This window comes from Nesoenas mayeri (genome assembly GCF_963082525.1).
Source record: "Nesoenas mayeri genome assembly, chromosome: Z".
Taxonomy (NCBI): domain Eukaryota; kingdom Metazoa; phylum Chordata; class Aves; order Columbiformes; family Columbidae; genus Nesoenas; species Nesoenas mayeri.
In genome coordinates, this window is record NC_137542.1 from 65,577,736 (window position 1) to 65,598,542 (window position 20,807).

General features: G+C 44.0%; 1 protein-coding gene across 1 annotated transcript in view; it reads left to right on the plus strand.

The window, feature by feature from the left end:
• The window catches only part of DMRT1 (doublesex and mab-3 related transcription factor 1), a gene marked incomplete at both ends in the record, with an annotated part of 59,281 nt that overhangs the window by 23,089 nt on the left and 15,385 nt on the right, over window positions 1-20,807 (plus strand). The window contains 2 exons of the mRNA XM_080362125.1: window positions 660-943; window positions 8,819-8,981. Coding sequence (XP_080218251.1) covers window positions 660-943; window positions 8,819-8,981 — 447 coding nt within the window. The remainder of the gene's footprint in view (window positions 1-659; window positions 944-8,818; window positions 8,982-20,807) is intronic.

Here is a 20,807-nt window from a genome sequence, read left to right on the forward strand (position 1 = left end):
GTCACTAGCAATCCGCCTCCTCTTTTGCCAGTGGTACGGAAGGTTGTTTGCTCTGTGGTGTTGTAGGTAAACAGAAGCTAAATTTGATTATAGAAGCTGGGTAAGGATTGAGGGCCTCACTACTCAGAGGTAGCATGTGGGTTTCTGAGAGACCTTGGCTGATGATGTGGTGCTTTTCCTTCTGTAGCATCTCTTGGACTTGTGGTTGTTTGTCCTTTTTAGAGGCATGTTTAGAAAGTGTCCTCTCACCTACAGGACACTGGCTGGAGAGGGGTCATCCTGTAGCTAGAGCTTTTCTGCTTCCAGGGAGTTAAAAGAGACTTAGCACACTGTTAAAATTTAAAAATAATAGAGGGCTGATGTGAAATCGTCATCAAATCACTTGATGCTGCTTGAGGACTCAGAGCATTGTCTTAACCTGCAGTTGTTTTCGTCCTGTTTTGCCATGTGTGTAGGTTGTAGTCTTGGCCTTTGAGTAGACATCAGTCCACTTGAGTTTCCACCGAACATCCAGCCATGTTTCCCTTTCAACTCCCGCCTCTTCTTATTTACTACTTTCTTTCCAGCCTTCAGGACAAATGGTAGCTCATTAGAAGGTGAAAAGTAATGGTCTTCATGGAGCATCCTGTCTCATAATGGCTTGTTTTTTTCTTTTCCAGAGGGACGGATGCTCATTCAGGACATCCCTTCCATCCCCAGCAGAGGGCACTTGGAGAGCACGTCTGATTTGGTTGTGGACTCCACCTACTACAGCAGCTTTTACCAGCCATCCCTGTATCCTTACTATAACAACCTGTACAACTACTCCCAGTACCAAATGGCAGTGGCCAGTGAGCCTTCCTCAAGTGAGACGGGGGGTACGATTGTAGGGTCGGCCATGAAAAACAGCCTTCGAAGCCTCCCAGCAACATACATGCAAACCCAGTCGGGAAAACAGTGGCAGGTATGATGTTACAGAGGTGTTACACAGACAAGTGAGGTGCACACTGAGCTGTTTCTTGGGCCTGATTCTGACCTCCTGTTTGCTGGTTTCATGGCAGTGCAAAACCAGAACCAGATTCCAGTGTGGGATTAGAACCCACGTTAGGAAAATTAGCCAAAAAAGGTGATGCAATGAAAGCGATGATACAGGTGTAGGCAGGTTGCTGCAAGCACAGATAAACAGCACCCACTTGATTTTATATTTTGAGTTACGTCCTAGTAGGTTATGGGCTGTTTTCCAGAGAAGTCTAACTGAATTACCCAGTATAGCATCCTGGAAGCTTCAGATGTCATTTCTGAGAGGCTTTGCTCTTCAGGAACCTGTTCTCTTCCATTTGGCACATCCAAGGCACTGCAGTGACCCAGGAGACCATGCTGTTGTGCAATGGGTTGGTGGCAGTCAGTTGAATGTGACATGGTGTGTTGGTCATGGTGTGTTTTGGCAGTGTCAGCTCCAAGGCTTGCAATTTCAACGTGAGTAGCTGAAGTTACAGGCTGTGCTGCAGAGATTCACGCCAGAGTTCCGTGTATGTCATTAGTTAGGGCACAAAGTCAACCGAGCCCTCTCACTCCAGGACTTGATAATTGTAGCCTCCAACTCAGTACCCATCGGAGGTTGTAAAACACTGTGTGGCACTGAGGATGGTTTGTTGTAAGAGCTCCCAGCTGCTGCATGTGGTTAAACATTGATTCTGCACATGGAGGTTATCAGCAAGGGAAGATCACAGAAATACAGTGTTAAATGGAGAAGCATGAATGAGTTTCTCTATCAAGCATGTTAAGGAGATACATAATGAGTTTCAAAGCGTGATCCACAGAGAGGAATCAGACCTTGCTTACACCTTCCTGACAGACGTATGGGGCTGCTTCTCTGCAGAGGAAAGACAGAGCTGTACCTACACAGGGAAACACAGAGCTGTACCTACACAGGGATTTTTGCTGGACTGCCTGTACTGACTGGGTTTATTTTTTACATGCACAGGCTTTCTTAACGAGTCTTCCGGTAGGGATGAGTCTGCTTATGTGACCAGCAGTGCTATAACTCTTTTGATCAAGGTTTTTGATTCTTCTTTACCAAAATGAAAGCTGTGCAATGCCTGCTGTAAGCAAACCAGGTCAGTTTGCTGAGCTGTGAGCTCACAGGAGGGTTTCTTTGTTGGTGTAAGCCACACATGTGCTCACTGGAAGGTATCCTAGTTTAAGGCCTGTAGACAAGCCTTTTCCAGGCTCTATGCGTGCAGGCTCGCTTGTCCTGGAATAACTGTAATCACACAAGGAGAATTACATACTTAAATTAAGATAACTTCTGGGTGCAGACAAGGCCTTGAACAGCCCAGCTGTGTGCTGTTTCAGAATTTAGGGAGCAGGGGAGAAAAGCCAGGGAGGAAACGTGTGCTTGTGTGTGGGATGGGATGAGGATTAATGCATCATTGAGCCTTGGCAAATAAGCTGAATCACTGAATCTTTAATGTAGATTAATGTCAGTTATCATTAGTCTTTGTTCTTTGCAGAGGCTCGCATACTTGAGTGGGTTCATAGAGTTGCAAATTTTTTAGATATTTCTGTGTAGGTTTTGTTCATTTGTATATAGTTATCCCAGAAGACTAATGAAGATGATAGTTTTGGTCAAGAGGCCTTCAGTCATTCATGTTCTGCTGCCTTTGCCAGCTCTGAGGCAGGTAATGAGATGATCAGATGTCTGTTGTTGCACCTGAAGGAAGGACAAGCTTAGATCAGAGAGGAAATGTAGCAGATGTGATGGTTACTGTGCATCTCCTTTTCACTCCAGTTCTGTGTGAGCATATGGACCCTCCCTTGAAGCTTTCATAATTGTTCATTACAACAGGAATTTATGTGCATTCAATCCAATTAACAGTTAAATGAGTTCACCAGCATTAGTACTACAGGTCAGAGCACGCTGGTGTACAGTGGAAGCCGGTGCTTCTGAAACCCATCTCGCTGCCGCCCACTTAGGGACAGTAACTGGAAAATTATGGGGGGACTGCAGTATTTTCTGCCACAACAGAAGTAAAACCTGGATGGACACATCCAAATCTAATCAGGTTTAATTCTGCAAGCTGGCAGTAAAACTGCTGGCGCTTGACCCACAGCATAGGGATAACTGTGACTCCTTATGAGTCGACGTCCTCCCCAAAAACTGTTAAAACTCTTCTGGCTCCTACAGACAGACTATAAGAAATCTGCAAGATGTAGAATGTGCCCCCATGTGTGGGGACTAGTGGCTGCGTTTTCTTTGTTACTTGAGTAACTCCAGGGCTCTGGCTTTGGAGAAAGGTTAAGGCTGACCAGGAGGTATTGGACAAATTTCAGAATTTCATGTAATTTCTATTTTGTGCTCTGAGGTTTGTTTGTTTTGGTTTTGTGTGTGTTTGTGAGGTTTTTGTCTGTTTTGTTTTTAATGCAGCTTGGCAAAACAGTATTCTCGCTTCCAAAACCTCAACTTCTTTGTTCTTTTCTTAAATCAGTTTAAAGTAAAAAACTTGAAATTAAATATTGATGGGAGTCAGACTAAGAAATTTTAACTAATTTTCTAACATGGGAATTACATTTACCATTTGGAAGTGTAATATTTTGCACTTTTAAAGGATTTATTAAAAGGTAGCAAACCTATTAAACTGTATTTTACCCAATACAGAAAAGTGTGGCCATGACAGGGCAGCTAACAGTTTGATCTCTTAAGAATAGCTGCTTGCTAGTAAAAAAGATTGCTCTTTTCGACTTCTGCAACCTGTTTCTAGTTTCCGTCACAGCTTTTCCTCTAGTGAGCCTGGTCTTCTTATGTAATTGTGCAGCCTAACTTTGCAGAAATAGGTGCAAAATGTATAAAATATGTGTGTGTGTAAATATATACACATGGTGCAAGTCACCCGACACAATCCCAATTTTATGTGTAAGCAGTGTATTATATACTGTATTCATAACATACCCTTCACACTACAGATTTATGCTAAAAGTATCCTAATGTTTCTGACAGCTCATGTGTGACATGAATGCAATCCATATTTCTTGGAGGAGCTAATCTAAGCGGTTTATTTTCCGATACTGCTGATAGGGCTATATCTCTAGGTGTCACCGCAGTTGAGATTCTGATGGTAACATATTGTTTATGGGTCACTGCCTTTGTCTAAAAGAATAGGTTGGAACAGAATAGCAAAGGTTAATTAAGTTTGTCTATCAAGGAGGGACAGATATAGATGTCTCTTGTATTTTCTGTGCTAGAATCAAAGTAAGTCAAGGCAGGGTATCATAGGCTCGTTTTTCCCTTGTGCTGGAAAATATGCTTAGCTGGTTTTAGGAATGAAACAAAGCCACCTTGGGCAGCATGAGTGCAGCAGTAGTTGCCAGGGGTCAGCTCATGGGCAGTAGCACGGTGAGGTGGAAGCCCTGGTTTACGGCTGGGGAAACTGAGGCAAGGAAGTGTTAGATAACTTGCCCACAGTCACGTAACCCGCAGGTGACAGAGCTGGGATCTCTGATGTCTAGATTTCCACCCAGGTTCCCAGCTGATGCCTTCTAGCCTCATGCCGAAAAACAACCCATGAGTTCTGTTGTTTACAAGCAATGACACATAAATGTAACATGCAGTTTTATGCCTCCTAAGGCTGGCTTTATTTTTGAGATCAAGGCCAAAGGAGGAGGCTATGTTAAAACTTTTATGAGAGTTTCTCTGGTGTTTCCATAATTACTGTTTTTATTTTAAGGTAGCTGGTGATGAGTCATGGGTGAGATAGAGGGATGGAAAGCCTGGGTAAAGTGATTGGCCAAGATCCCGTGGCACACTAGTGGCAGAGCCAAAGGATACTACTTTGATCTCTTCTGTTGCTCTGAATTTTTTGTAGCCCTTGTCACCCAAGATTAGTATCCACAACGTCCTCCTTGTCCTGCTTGGGAATAAGCCCAATAGTCATGATCAACTGCAAAATGTGAAGGTGCTGCTAAAAGTAGCACTGATTTGCTTGCAAGGAGATTTCAGCTGGCCGCTTCTGCAAATGAAAGAATTACCCGGGTGATGTTCTGCCTGAATAAATCATCTGGGAAGGGCAGGGTCATTTTCTAGTTTCTGAAGCTGGAAGAAAAAGTGAGCCACCATTGGTGCCTGCATTGCTTCTTTGCTTTCTCTGGTCTAGCTACCTGCTCTCCTCGGGTCTTCCTCCATGAAGATGTGTAGAGGTCATGCAGATGCTGCCAGGAACTTGGAAAGAGGAGCTGGGCTTTACGTTACTCTTCTGCCAGCTGATAAGAAAGCTTTTTTGCAGGAGTGGTCTAAACGGATGCAAGACCATTCCCTGGCTTTTGCTGAGTATTTTGTCACTATAGGGCTGCACTGACTCTTGTGCTCAGTGACAGACAAATCGTGCTTCCAGCTTGCCTGTTTGTGGATGAGCTGCATCCACCTCTTGATTGCCCATTCTGGCTTTTCAGGGGAACAGGGAAAGAATTTCCACTGCGTGCATGGTGTTTTTATCAGGGCGTATTTATTTGTTCATGAATCACAAGCATCCCACTGTTGCTTGCAGTGTGTCCTTTAAAAAGCTACTGAGTGTGCCCTGTTTTGTACAATTTAGGGGAACCTGTAAATGCTCAACAGGCCAAATGTGCTTCCCCCATGATCTGTGTCTCCCACTGCAGTCAGTGAGGTACTTGGTGGATCAGTCCTGCAGCAGCGCACCAGCACCGTGTGGCTGGGAGGGGATGCGCTGTAAATGAGCAGCTCGGGAGTTCACCTTGCTCTCTGCAGGGAGCAGTTCCTCATCTTAAATGTGCCTTGCTCTTATGCCACGTAGCCTGTGGTGGTACAAACCAGAGTGACTTGTGGGACCATCCCAGCCCTTGACTGTCTGAGCCTTGCTGTAGGGCTAGAAGGGGCCAGACATCTCCTCCTGTGAGCCCTGTGTGTCCCCAGCATTCCCCCAGGACAGGACCCCAGAGATGATCCCAAACCTCGCGCCTGGTTGCAGTGTTTGGAAGGCAGAGCTGTCCTGGGTTAGAAATAATCTGAATATTGCAAGGCCTCCCCAGGGCTGTTGTTATCTCCCTTTCTGGCACCCAAAATGTGCAAGGACTTTGTAGAGCTGCAGGAGTTAATACGGAGTGAATGCCCTTCCTCATGGGGTAGCAATCTCCTAAGCCCCTTTTTAATGCAGCGCTAAGGTCAAGAATTTTTATGACTGTGGGTTTTGGCTTTTTTTTTTTTACTGTTACTGTAAAATAGGATTGCTAAGCACTATAAAAAGGAAACCTTATGGTTCAGATTTACTGCGGTGTGTATTCTAAACAGTTTAATAAAACAAAACCAAAAGCTTTTAGATTTTCTCCAGCGGTTAATACACAGCATATTCTTTGCAGAGCCGAGCCTCTGGCTGTTGGTTGAACTGTGGTTCGTAGACTTGGTGTGGGTAATAAGATTATAAAACATGTCTCTTGCTAGCCAGCTACCACACACTAATAATATTAGTAGTAATAATTCATTGCATCCAGAGATTTTAGGTGAGCTGTTTTTTTTAAGAAGTGGAGAAAACCCACTGCATCTACTCTACAGGGAAAGGAAACATGCAGGTGATCGTGATCGTTCCAGTGCCAGGGAGTGATCCCTCCATTTTGTGACATCTGGAATAATGCTGTTTCCTGCGGGTGACCTTTTCTGACACGTGCACTTGCACAAGGGAGAGGTGGAGATGTGAGGAGCGCGGGTGCTGTCCACAGCCCTGCCCCAGCGAGGGATGGAAGATGCTCTGTGCAGGAGGACAGGCTGAGGGGAGTTTGCTAACCCTTTTTTTTCCCAGTACCTCTAGAGCTGTTGAGATGTGCAGATATGCAGATGCAAAATGGCCTTCGGGCTGAGCTTTTGGGCAGTTTGTATTGCTAATCCACAATTTCAGGGCAGAAGCAGCCTGGGGTTTGTTGAGGGAGTCTGTGCAAAGCACAGATGCCTGTTTCCAAGAGGAAACTGCCCTTTTTCAGTATAAAGGAGAGGACGTCAGTGACTCTTTTGAGTTCAAGCTTCCTTGGGATGACACCTTAAATTTTTTTAACAGCAATTGACTATTTATCATGGATGAGACTTCGGTGCATGTTGAACTTTTCTGTATGTGTGGTGTGCAGATGGTAGAAAAATCACCGTTTAAGTATTGCTTTAATTTATAACAGAAAAACCCTTTCAGAGGCTAAAAGTGTGTCCTGCCAGTCCCTCGGTGCACGTGCAAATACCGTGTGGCTGTGCTGCTGTCAGAAGGCAGGCAGAGTTGCGTTTGCCTCCTGTAAACAGCCGCCGGTCTCTTGTCGCTCAGTCTCTCTGCAAACCTGGCTCCACGTGGAAAACAGGATGATCTTTGCCTCAGAGAGACCAGCCTGATTTCATGTGACGTGGGACACCTAATTTCCATCTAAGTATACTAAAATGAATATTCAATTATTAAAGGAATCCCTTGAAAACAAGGGGTGACTGCATTCTAGCCACTTCACTGGGAGGTGGGGGTGAATTCTTGTGCCTGGACCAGGTGCTGGGGGTCTGCTGGGGTGATGTGGCTGCCTGGGACAGCAGGTTGGCCCCCCACCTCCGCTGCTCCCCAGCTCTGAGCTGTGCAGCTTGGGAAGGGCTGAGGGGCAGAGCTGGGTGTGTGGCTGGCTGGGACCCGAGGGAGCCGCAGTGGAGGGGGCAGAACTGCACTAACCAAGGTGAGATACGGCTGAAAAGGCTGTCAAGCACTTCAGCTTGGAAAGGCACATCTAATGGCACGGCTGGGTGTGTGTTGCTGCTGGCACAGCAACCTTCAGAGCTGGTGCAAAACTGTGGTATTTTTTCTCTGCCCGGAAACTTTCCATCCTAAGTTCATTCACTGCCTGGTAGACTTAAGGAAACAAGGTAGTGTTACCTTTCCTGTTGAAAATCTTGATCTTGTAAAGCGTTTGGCTGTGTTTTTTGCAGCACTGTAAGCACATTACATGGTAGGACTTTGGAACAAATAATAGTAGATGGTAGTTCTTTCATAAAGCAAACATTTAAAAAAACATTACCACGTCTCTGAGGAGATCAGTTTGGATTATTTCTGGGCACTGGAGTGGGATAAATTCTGGTTTCTGAGTGCTGCCAACTTTGCTGCAGGAGAGGTTGTCCGGTGGACACCGTGCTGACACAGTGGACTTGCTGGCTAGTGTCCAACTGTGGCTCTGCTGCAGCCTTCCCATGGAGTCTGTCCATAACTAGTTTTCTTTTGGCAAATCGGGAAAATATTTTTCCATCTCACTGGGTTGTAAGAAAAGTGGTGTATTCGTGTGCATGTGTCACTGCTCAGATGTTGTGGAGTGTGTCCTGAGTGAGTCAGTCGGTAGGACTGTCGTCCTTAGCCACTCACCTGGCAGGCCAGTTGTCACCAGTCTGAGATGGGTTAGTCTCTGAGGAGCTGTAGGGGCTGGACAACACTTCACCTCTGCTGCTGGCCGGGTGCATGCAGCTGAAGAGGTCTGGAAAGCTTTCCGTGATGGAGTCTGTGCCGTAAGGAGGGGACTTGCCAGAAGGCTCCTTGCAGTGGAGGACACGTGCTTGTGTGCCAGCTTCACCTGCTGTAAGATAAACCAGCCACAGGTGTGCTGGTGCTGCTAGATAACATCACATACCATGCCAGCTCACCTGTAGCTGAGCAGTGTGGGCACACCATGAGCCAACCAAAGCAAAAACCAAAGGCCAGCATGTCAGGACTTGACTTCCCATCCTCCTGCTGTGACCTCCTTCAAAGCCACGTGCATGTGGGGCAGCGGATGCCCATGTGGTGCTGGAGCTCAGCTTTCTCAGGCTGCTGTTGTGCTTCTGTCTCCACAGGTGAAGGGCATGGAGAGCCGCCACACCGTCAGCTCCCAGTACCGCATGTGCTCCTACTACCCACCCGCTTCCTACCTGGGACAGGGGGTTGGCGCTCCCACATGCCTCCCCCAAATCCTGACCTCTGAGGATGTCCCTTCCTACTCGGAGTCGAAAGCAAGAGGTAAGTGGACCCACCAGGACACCTGGGACCACTTTGGCTTGGGGCAAGCACCCAGAAGATGTGGCTTGCTGATGGAAGGAAGTTAGATGTCAGAAAGTAGGTGTTTACAAAGACAGTGGCTAATTTCTGGAAGGCTTGTAGTGTGGTGGCAATGTAGGGCTGTTACTGTACAGTAGTACGAGCATATATTTCAGAATTGTAGAATGTCCTAAGCTGGAAGGGACCCACAAGGATCATCAAGTCCAACTCTTGTCCCTGCATATGACAACCCCAAAATCTACACTATGTGTCTGAGGACGTTGTGCAAATGCTTCTTAAACACTATCAGGTTTGGGGCCGTGACATCTCCCTGGGGAGCCTGTTCCAGTGCTCCAGCACCCTCTGGGTGAAGAACCTTTTCCTAATGTCCAACCTGAACCTCCCCTGACACATCTTCCTGCCATTCCCTTGGGTTCTGTTGTTGGTGACCAGAGAGAAGCGCTCAGCCCTGCTGCTCCTCCTCCTCCCCTTGTGAGGAAGCTGTAGCCACCATGAGGTCTCCCCCCGGTCTCCTCCAGACTGAACAAACCAAGTGACTTTAGCTGTTCCTTATACAGCTTCCTCTCCAAACCCTTCACCAGATGACTGCAGTTAAACTTCACCAACAGAAGCCTGATGGTTCAGGAGTGCAGTGAGTCTGTACGTTTCTGCTCCTATGTCTATCTCTAAGTTGTATGAAGAGTCACTTAAGGTACCATCTTTGGTGCCCACCACCCAGCCAGCTCTTTCAGAAGAACAAAGAAATATCTTTGCCCCAACCGAAGAATTATCTTTCTTTCTTCTCTTTTCTTCTCAGAAAGGCTGTCCATCATTTTGTCCACAGGCCTCCCACTGACCTTTTGCTCTCCTTTCTGAACCATGTGTGGGAACTATTCCTGTGTCTCAGCCACGGTGAGAAGCCCTTGGCAGAGTTGCTTCCTCATTTGCTTTCACACATCACGCTATATTACTTAATTTAAAACATTTGCATATAAATTTGTCTTTTCACACCCAGTGTTTCTTGGTTGTCCTAACGATTACTATAATCTGCAGTAATTTCCAGGACAGCATTGGTGAATTTACACTGGTTTTCAGTGTTTCTCTCTCTTGTTCCTTGCTGTGGCAGCAGGTGGAGTGCACACACAGGTGTTAACATGGCCATGATGGAGCAAACTCTGCCTTGTCACTTCCCTGTCCCTGGCATGGGACAGCAACAGGTGCTAGAGAAACAAGAAGAGAAACAAAGAGTAGGGTGGCCCTGCTTCATATATCCAAGATCTTCACGCTCCTACAGCATTCAAAGGCATCCTGAGCTGTGGATTGCCTCTGAAACATTGTTTTTGGTTACCAGGAGCAGACCTGCACTTCATGAATTGGGCTGACCATTTGGTGAACTTCTCAGGCTTTCCATCTTTCTGCAGCAATGGATTTGGCTCTTCAGTTTTGTGTAGCCTGTGTGAAGTGTTTCCTTTCGTTTAGTTTACACCTGCCAAATTTTTGTGCAGTTTGTTTGTTGTGGTTTTGTTGTTTTGTTTGTTTGTTTTTCACAGAGTGACACTGCTGGCATCAGCATCCATCCTCATTTGCTTCTCTGATGCGCTTATACATTGAAATTAGTCTTCTCCTCTTTATATCAGATGGAAGGATACGTAGGTTCTGTAGTTGTTTTCAGTCATGGCCTTTCTGTGACTGAAGTCCTGGTGTCTGTTGCATTTTTTTATTGTGATGAAAAATATGGTCGTTGTGTCATGACAGGACCTTAAGACACAAATGAAGTTTTGGAATGTGAGGTGCTTATAAAGTCATACTTGTGGCTGGTGTAAATCAGCATTTAGACCTTGAATTCAGTAACTCCAGAATGATTTATGCTGAGGAGGTGGCTGCTCTTTTGTAGTGGCTGTTTTCTGAACATCTTCCAACTAACAACATGTCAGATAGATGACGAAACAACACATGGTGTGATGAAACTTCAGACTTTTCCTCCCTCTCCAGTAGTTTTAAATGGCTTAGAGAAATCAGTGATCCTTGGTTCATTTTCCTTCTCTTTTCTTCAGTTTTATTTTCTTCCCTCTTTTCTGACCACCATTGAACAGTGACGTCTTCCGTTCTGCCCATTGGTTGGAGAAGCAGTTGGCTTTATGCTCAACTGCAGTTGACACTTTTTCTTGCATCCATCACTACTAACTCACTAAGAAGTCTTACCAGTCGAGTGTTCTTACAAATAGACAAAAGACCTTATACCCTTTGTTCCCAAATGCACTTCAGTAATTTTTCATCACTGTAGAACAAAGTTGTGTGTAATGTGCCACTGATTTTTAAACTGCATAAATACTGTATTTTCAATAATCCCTGACTGCTTCTCCAGACAGTATTCCACACACAGATATTTTTCCCTAAGTTACACCATCAATCAGAAACCGACAAGCAGTGAGATGTAATTTACTGAAATCAAACAGCGTTTTCCAGACTCTGAAGAAGTGTTTTTCCATAGCAGGGAGCTAGTGGGTGAAAGAGGCACCAATATTTTTATGAGAAACTTGGACATATGAGCAGGACTGTACCCATTTCATGGGCTTCTTAGAAGCGTCTCCTTTCTTGTTACTCCTGTTTTTGGAGGAGATGGCTGCTTTTACTTTTTCCATCTACAAACAAAATAATATTCACTGGCTGTTAGTCAATGATTTAGAGTCCTATGATGTTTTTCTTCTAGTGCTTTTCACAGTCCTCAGAGGGTCTGAGGGGTTTTGCCTCTTTTTTGTCATCCGTGTGAGTGCTGAGTCAGCCACCAGGCTGTGGGCAGTATTGAAGACGGTGGCCCACTTGCCCAAGGGACTGACTGCTGGTGCTGCCAAGTGTTGTCTTGTACAAAAAAACACATTCTTACGCTTTTCTGCACTGATTGCTGGGCTAAACTTTCTGTACTGGTGGCATGTTTCTGCACGGTTAGTGATTGCTACTTGTTAAAGGGAACGCTAGTCCATGTTTTAAGTAAGCAAGTAATATTTTGCTCATTCTTCATTTGTTGCTGTTGAAATGATAACTGTGCTCAGAGCCTTGTTTTCTTTCTAAGAAGGCATGATTATGGATTTTAGGTCAGAAGGGAACATGAGGATCATCTAATCTTCCTTGCTGTATAATGCAGACTGTAAAACTTCACCTAATAACTCCTGCAGCAAGCCCATAATTATTTTTTAAGATCTATGTGAAGACTTCTGTATTGTTAATCCAGAAATTTTACAGGAAGGTGACAGTGCATATAGAAGACCAACAGGTCAAAAGAAAGATTTTACAGCTGAATTTTCAAAACACTGGAAACCTGTATCTCTAACAAAAATGATTATTAAATTCCCAGCCACGAGTCAGAGGTGGTCTTAGAACACATGCATTCTATTACCCACATTTCAGTTGTAGCTTCAGCTTTATAGAGGTTTTACCACTTCATATATTATCTCAGTTAGTATTTCAGTCAGACCATTTCATTAATTTTGTTCTGCTAAGTTAACTGCCTGCTTAGACCAGTTATGTCGAAAGGGAGGAGAGATGAGCTAGCAGACCACTGATTTACACTTTCTTTGTTTTTATGAATGATGCGAAATTCTCAGGAAGCTTCTGACATTTGTACATGAGGTCAATACCCTGTTACAGTGTGTTGCATATAGTAATGGGCTGACATTTTCTGAATGGCAAAACACCATCAGTCAACCTCCTTGCAGTTTGAAGTGATTCTAAGTAAAATGGTTTTGCTTCCAACTAAGCACAGCTGCTGCTCTTCCAGCTGAAACTGGACAAAATGGGGAGAAAAAGAAGATGAACTAGTGACAAATGACAAAAGGATGTTTTCAGAGGGCTTGCTTACATCACCAGGTTGTAAGTTTTATAGAATAATTTCTAGATAGGAGAGGGATTTTGTACTCTGTGTTTCAAAAGATTTTTCCTTTCCTTTTTTCTACTTTGTTGCTAGTTTTTTAAAACAACAGCAATTACAGGAAGATGCATATCAGAGGGCGTTATCAATCCCTGTTCTTGCAAAGCATACTTTAAAACATGTCTTTCTTTTGTAAGAAGCCAAACCGAGAGATCCTTCTGCAAGAAGTAGAGGAATGAGAGTGCATCACAACAGGGTGTTTCATCTCCAAGAGCCAACTGCCTTATAAGTGCCTTATTCCCACTGATTTCATGCTTGGATCAGAACTGGGTGCCTTGCTCTGGGTTCTGTTTCCACTGAGTGAGTTGAGCATTTGCTTATCTGTACGGGGGCAGTTTCCAGGTTTGGGACAGTGGCAGAAAGAAATAGCGTTTGAATAGGATGCAAAGGAAAAATATCCCTCTGTTTGCAGACACCTTTGATTTTAAACTAGTTACATTGTCCTTAAAGTTAGGATGAATAAAAACTTCTCTTCCGCATTAGTATGTGAAACATTGTGCCTCTGGTGAAGGAGATGGCTTGCATTTAAAACGTTGCACTAGCTGATGAATGGATTTGAATTTTCATTTTCCTATCTGAGTGTCAGGATAGTTAGTAACACAAGTGAGGAAGCACTGGAGAAGTGCTGTATTTGCAGCCTGAACATAAAGCAAGAGGCTGAAACTCTTCCCAAACACAAATGAGAACTTGTATAAAGTGTTCGTTTTGATACGGAGAATGTCAACAGTTTTGTTTAAATGAGCAAACAGCATTTTCCCAAGGAGACCATTTCCAATAACAGGGAGTTTTGTCAGCAAAACAGCTTCTAACACTTTCAAAACACTTCCCAAAGAGTCAGGCCTGTCTAGAAGCTAAATAACTCGTATCTCCAGTTTTACAGCTGTGGAAATCAGTGCAGCACAAATATTTCCAGGGGCTGCATTCAGAGACTCGTACTGCCGTACCTCTGCTTGGATGCTGTATGGAAAACAGTGCTGATCCATTGAAGAAACCTGCCCAGACTATGGAGCAGCTCTGTAAAGAGTCTCTTCCAGTGGTTTTGCAATCAAGGGCATGTTAGGAACAGTTTCCCTGCTTAAGACAAAAAGTTACTTTTCAGCAAAAACATTGGTGGAATGCAAGGAATGCCGTCCGGGAGAAACACCACAAGAGGTTGGAGGTTTCTTGCTTTCAGACTGGATTACCACACGCCAGTTATGCTCCTTTTTTGAGGTTTCCTCTGTTTTGCGTGAACCTGTGTCCTTGAAATGCCATGCAAGAGTAACACTCCAGAGCCACAGGTGGCACCTGGTTGTAGGATCAGAAAGATGAGGGAGTCCTGGTATGCAAAAGGTCTTTGAGACCAGGTCCTTGAACTTGAACTGCTTTCTGCAAGCATTCAGGTTACACAGATGGCACTGCAACAAGGCAGGCTGGTTTTGTATGGCTAAAGAAATCAACCCGAAGGGCAGGAAAAAAACCCTTACATCTATCTGCTCTTTATTTGCAGTCAGTTGAGAAGTTGTACTGGCAGAGCTGTGCCAACAAAGCTCTTAGGAAGTGGGGCACAATAGTATAAAATAGCCCAAGGTGTTTGTCACCAGTGGGATAGAAACAGTCCGCATAAGCTAAAGAGTAGCTCCTTCAGTCCCAGGGGGTCCAGGTGTTATCAGGTATCAGAGGTACCACTTCTGTTCTACACACCCCTTTAGCAGAGCATCAGCAGAAATACATCTTGAATTTGGAGGGGCTTCAGCAGCAGAGTTATGTGGGCAGGAAAACATTTTACTTCTAGAACCGATACAGTTCAGCAATATTTAGCTTGTATGTTCTCTGTGTGTGGGTATCTGTGTATCTCTTGCTCTAAAAGTAACCTCTATTCAAGAGTATGCTATCCTTAGTGATGAAGGAGCAAGCAGTATTTTCTGAAAACTCAAGATTATATTTTCTACTAACTGTCCATCTTACATCAGACTTTTAGAAGGGAGTTTTGAAATAAGGCAAAAGAAGAAAGGAAGGGGTAATCTTTTAAATCTGCAGATTTTTGAACAGTCATTTCAAGTGGGTCACTCGATCTTTGTGCAACTGTTTATCTTTCTTTCTGCATTCTCATTGCTGCCACTTACAGTCCCTGGTGCACCATGTGCGCCTTCCCTTCGGTGCTCATTAAAAGGATGGCAAGCAGATTTTATAACGTGCTTCTGCAAGCCTTCGTTTACATTGCTGGTCATGCATGTGCATTGCAACACTTCACAGACCTCTTTAGGCAGGTGCCCTTCTAACATGTCATTTCCATTTTCAATAAAAAGTTGAATTTTGGGCTTAGCTGACTAGATAGTTCTTGGGCTTGGAGTTTTTTAATGTTTTAAACAAAGCAAGTCACTAACTCTGTGAAATTCATATTTCATCATTTCGTTAGCAAGTATCAAAATGCATTGGAGAATGTGAGACATATTCATATAACCTCTGGTAATTTATTTTTCCGTGTTTTGAAGCCTTTTTCTAAATGATTGGCCCGTGGTATAATAAATTAGATTGGTTTGATAAAGATTTGACCAACATTAAAATAACTTCTTTAGGTCTGAAGGGAATTCCTGAAAAGAAACTAATGTAAGCATTTGCTTACATCCCATTCTGCTTCAGTTTATTCCTGATTAAAAGGCTCATTTAGGTAGTTTCTTCTCTAAATGCAGCCTTTATGTTACAGTCACTCAAAAGCACACAAGAATAATACGTGCACCAAAGCAGCTTGTCATCGGGCGATTGCAGAATTACGGGTTTGATTCGTGCGTTTTGCTGATTCATGCTGGGGTGGTTGCTGAGCCCTTGCTGTTTGCGCTGGGGGAAGCTGCTGGTCCTGCCGCAGGAGCAGCTAACAAACGATATTTTTGGTGACTTCCCCCCCAGATCTGGTTTTGTAGAAGTGCAGTTGTTACTGGACCAAGGACTGAGCATCCTCTAGGAGGAATGCTAAGCTCTCAGGAGAACTATGTGTGAATGCTTTCATTTGTCAGCGAGCTAGCGAGGGAGTGGGGTTGTTTGAACCCTCAGGAGGTGGCAGTGGGACCCCATCCACCCACACCAGAAGAACCAAGTCCACCCAGAAGGGAGTCAGGCCAGGCAGCTGCTAAGCAGTTGAAGAAAGGGTTGTATTTATCTATGCTGTTACAGTTGTATGGCTCAAAGGATGCAAGGGTTTTAACATTCAAGCCTGTGTTTTGGTTAAGTGTTGTAGGCATTGGGTTGGCAAAACAGAGGTTTACAGAAAGTCCTTCCATTCTGAGGAAAATCAAACTGGCGATGCAGTGGGCTACGACAGGTTCAGGTCCACAGCAATCAGTTTAAACCTACTGCCAAAATCTCTGCTTTTCAGAGTTTTATTCCGTGAAAAGAAGTTCCTGGTGTCCCATCAATCCCAGCTGGTTTTGATGCCTGCCCTTCAGTCCTACTGGCCCTGGCTGAGGGTGCAGCCACGAGTGGGGCACGGGGGCGAGCGATGCCGCGGGGAGGGCACGCTGCGGAGACACCGGGCAGCGCTGGATCCGTGCCCAGCGTCAGCATCTCTCTATGAGGCTGTGCCAGAGTGCTGTCCTGGGATAAGTAATGGCTCTATTCCCTTTCCCTGTACGCTTTCTGTCTTTTCCTCTACGTACTCTAATGGAGGGAAGTTTCTTCTCATTCACTTTTGCAGTTAGGGGCATCTTAGAGACAAGTGGTTTATACCCCAGCACTCTTGGACTTTCTGCATATTTGATCTGCTCTTTGCATGGGACAGAGGATGTAACTGCAGCTGGAGAAGCTGTGTGGGTTTTTCATAACACTTTGAAGGATGTTGGATACTTCAGTGAAAAAAAACCACAACATAGGTTAAGCAACTGGTGTGGTGTTGACATTCTGATTTTATTACCTCTGGATACAGAGGTACATTCTAGGTACATTCTGATTTTATTACCTCTGGGTACAGCACTTTTCCTACTGCAAGCAGAAATTGATAGAAATCATTAATAGCAAAACAAACTTTACCATAAAGTGAGAAAACAAATGGAGACATCTTGTCAGGACAGTGGTGATAACGGTGTGCTTACCCAGGCATGGTTTGTACTTGTAACAAACAGAGGTGCTGCTCGCCTCTTCGCTTTGCTTTAATGGGCAGGGGCATCCTTGTAGTTTGGTTAAGAGAGGACTCACTCCATATTCAGCTATAATCTTGTCTGTGTATGAGGGCCTGCACTGAGCATCTCACAGTTCACACCAGCTTTGCAGCTCGGGGAGTCTCTGAGCTGATTCTTTTGCAGCCTCTTCTGCTTATGAAGCAACTCCCTGCAGATCGTGAGAAGCTCTAGCAAAAGAAGCATTTCCTGCTGATCTCTAAAGAATAGAAAAGGGAAGATAAAAAGTCCGAATTACTAAGGCTCTGCAGTGTGGAGCAGCATGTACTGGCTTTGCCTCTAGCAGGGAAGCGATGAGCTGAATTGGGACTCTTTGCAAGAAGTTGTTGCAAACCATGGTGCTGCCCCCACACCAGAATGACCTCAGGGAAAACAAAGAAGGGTAGCGTCTCTCCCCATTGCCATGCTTGCATTCCACGGGTAGTCTCTCTGTGCATTATACCGTGTTGCAAGGGTAAACTTCTGACAGAAGAGAACAGGAGTTGCTTTCTTACAAGCAGTGGGCAAAGGAGCTGGGGGACAGTCAGGCGCTGTGTGTAGCTGCACAAGATACAGGGGGATCGTGATGTGTGAGTAGACAGCCCATCGTTCATTCTGCTGTTTTATAAATATGCATATTGATATTGCATGTGTAAATAATACCAGGGTACGTTGCCTGCACATGATGTATGTAACCGTGCGGGGCAGGGTGGGGGACAGACACCAAGGCTACTTAATGGGCTTTCTTAATTTAGCAGCCATTAGCGTGCTTCCCCGTCAAATGTTTTTAATTCTATGCTTCAGTGTAACCAATGGGTTTATTTCCAGTGCTCCTCACAGGCATAGCTTAGGCCAAGTACAAGTTGAATAACCTTCAGGAAAGCTGTGCTGTCCTTCTGTCAGCTGCTGTCTTTGAAAATTGCCTGCAGAGTTAGTGAGCAGGAACAGTTAAGATTTACAAACAATGATGAAGCTTGTCATGCATCTTTCACCATTCATCATCTGGGTGCCGTGGCTGGGCGGTGAAGTGTTCTTCATAAAAACCAGCTCAGTGTGAAATACACCTCGCAGCAATGTTTACTGCTCTGAAACTCGTCAGCAGCCCTTTATAGTAAATCCAGATTGCGATGTGACATTACAGTATATCATTGCAGAGCGCGCTGGGGTTTACACTAGGAATGAGTGCAGTTCACACCAGATGAGATGTCGAAATTGAGTTATGTAGGAATTTGGCTGTTATATGGGGATAGCTTTTGTTTTCTGAGGACTGAAAGTTAGCTTTATATATATAATATATATAATCTACACATACCTGTACTTGTGTGTGGGTGCCTATATCGATATAGAGGTATATATACATGGATATATGAATACACACATGCTATGCGTACGTTCTATATACAAACACTACCTGTGTTCAAATACAGATTTCTCTCACGGGACTCTGTCTTATTTTTATGCTATTTCTTAAAAATATTTCAGTATTTCACTGAAGTGTTGCATTTTAGTGATAGTTGTTCAGCAGCCTTTTGTTTTCAAAAAATACTGTTGAAAACACAGTTCCTTGAACCTGGTAGTTTTATGATTCCTGGCTCGACATACAGAGTGGAAGTCTTGCTGATGGATTTTTAGTTTAGGTTAATTGTGGGTTTTGTAGGGTGGCTATAGCAGGTGCTAAGATTGAATTCCTCGGTAGCAGAGCCAAGGGACCTGCGAGGTGAGTGTGTTACGTACAGCTGCTCGGCTGCCTTTGGGAGGACCGGGCTCCAGCAAAGCAGAGGTTGCTTCTGAGGTCTACACAGGATGCAGACGGCTGGTAACTACTGAAACAGTGATAAGGCCCATTGCTGGGCTTTGTTTTGGGTGGGTTTTGGGTTTTTTTGTGTGTGTGAATGTCTCTCAGAGCTTGGGAGATGCAACTTTGAGCAGAAGATTTTAGGGAAATTTACCCAGAAACCTTAAAATACATAAACTACAAAAGTTACTGGTACATCTGGGTGTTTGCTGGGTTGGCAGATGTTCTCCCTGCTTCTTGTCCCTTCAGCAGCAGTGTAGACATAAGGTCATTGAGAATACTGGGTGCCTTTGTCCGTTACATAAGTAGGAAGCCAGTGCAAAATATAACCAAGACATTTTGTGTATGTGTAAATTGAGGCTGAGCCTTTGGAAATAAATCTGCTGTCTTGCGGATCTGGTAGCCTGGGAAATATCCCTGGAGTTAAGCAGAGCTGGCTGTACAAAAACATGCTGTGTGTTTTGGCCCGTGGACAAGGACAGTAACCTGCGTTAGGTGCTCTGGTGGCAGCTAACTGGGTAAAAAGAAATGAAAGAAAAGACTGGAGATAAACCAGCAAAGTTTTTAAGTGGTTCCTATTTTGTTGTTATTTCAGTGCTATGCTGCAAAACCTGGAAATTAAGTTGTATTTCACTGCCTTTAGTGCTGTGACTGCTTTGACCTCTGTGTTTGAAACAGAACTGGCATGTTCTGGACTCCTCATTGAAGCCTTTTGCTTTTATTATTGCCTGGCTTTTCAACCAGAGGGAGAGATGGGATGTGTGAAATACTATTATATTTAATTTTAGATTTCTGAGACACATGCTTGGGTATTAAATACAGTTCAGATGTGGAAAAAGGAGTGGGACTGCAGTTGGTACTACCAGAGAGGAGGGCTAACTATACTTCATTTGTCCTCCTCAGCTGTTTTCAAGTCCTGTAGTTGCTTTCTGCTTTGAGTGCTAATCCTGCAGTGAAGTCATGCTTTTCTAGCTCAGAACAGTTTCCATAAATGTGCTTATTGTTACTGATTTTATTTAGTTGATTTATTATATTTTATAAAAAAAAAAACCCAACACTGTTAAGGTTACCTTTGACTCTGCTGCAGGCAGTTTGAAGGTAAAGTTTCAGATCCAGTAACTGTGTAAATACAGAGGCTTCCAGGCATACCAGCAGCATTCTAGACTTGTTTATATTCATATTTAGCTTAATAATACAGTATTAATCTTACGTGCTTCTGTACCAGAGGCTTTAGAGGATCCAGTGAGGTTTCTTAGAGGTGAGTGGGGTGAGAGGGTGGAAGTGTTAAGCACTATTTACAATTTTTATTTTTTTACTTTCTCCTTCTATTTTGAGAGGGGAAAGTTTAGACATCTTTTATGTTACTCTCGTGGCTTGAATTAGAGGGGTGGATAATAAAGCTGTCACTTAGAAAGTAGTGGTTTCACATGCCAGAATGTTGCATATAAAATCAAAGGGACATATTTCTTCACAGCCTTGACTGCTTTATGTACCCATTCAGTTTCTAGTAAGTTTACTAAGCTGCAGTCTTCAGATATGTATAGTGAGTGGTGCCTTGACACAGGGATGCTGTAATAGCCTTAGGAAGCCTGAAGTCTTTATGAATATTAGGTTAGTGCAAAAGTAATTGTGTTTTTTTCATTGTTGAAGTTTGCCATTTGATATTGGGATACATTCTTAAATAAATGTTGTTATGTTATACCTAATTTTAATGCACTTTTCTCACTTTATGGGGTTTTTTTTGCTGCTGACTTATTCCTTGGTGTTTATATTTAGTTTAGACTATGGAAATTATGTTAGACAAAAAGCAAATTAGAGTTATTTTCTTACTTGAGTTCAAAATTGGTCCTGAAGCAGCGGAGGCAACTTGTAACATCAGCAATGCCTTTGGCCCAGGATCTGTTGATGAACATACAGCACAGTGGTGGGTGAAGAAGTTCCACAAAGGAGACAAGAGCCCT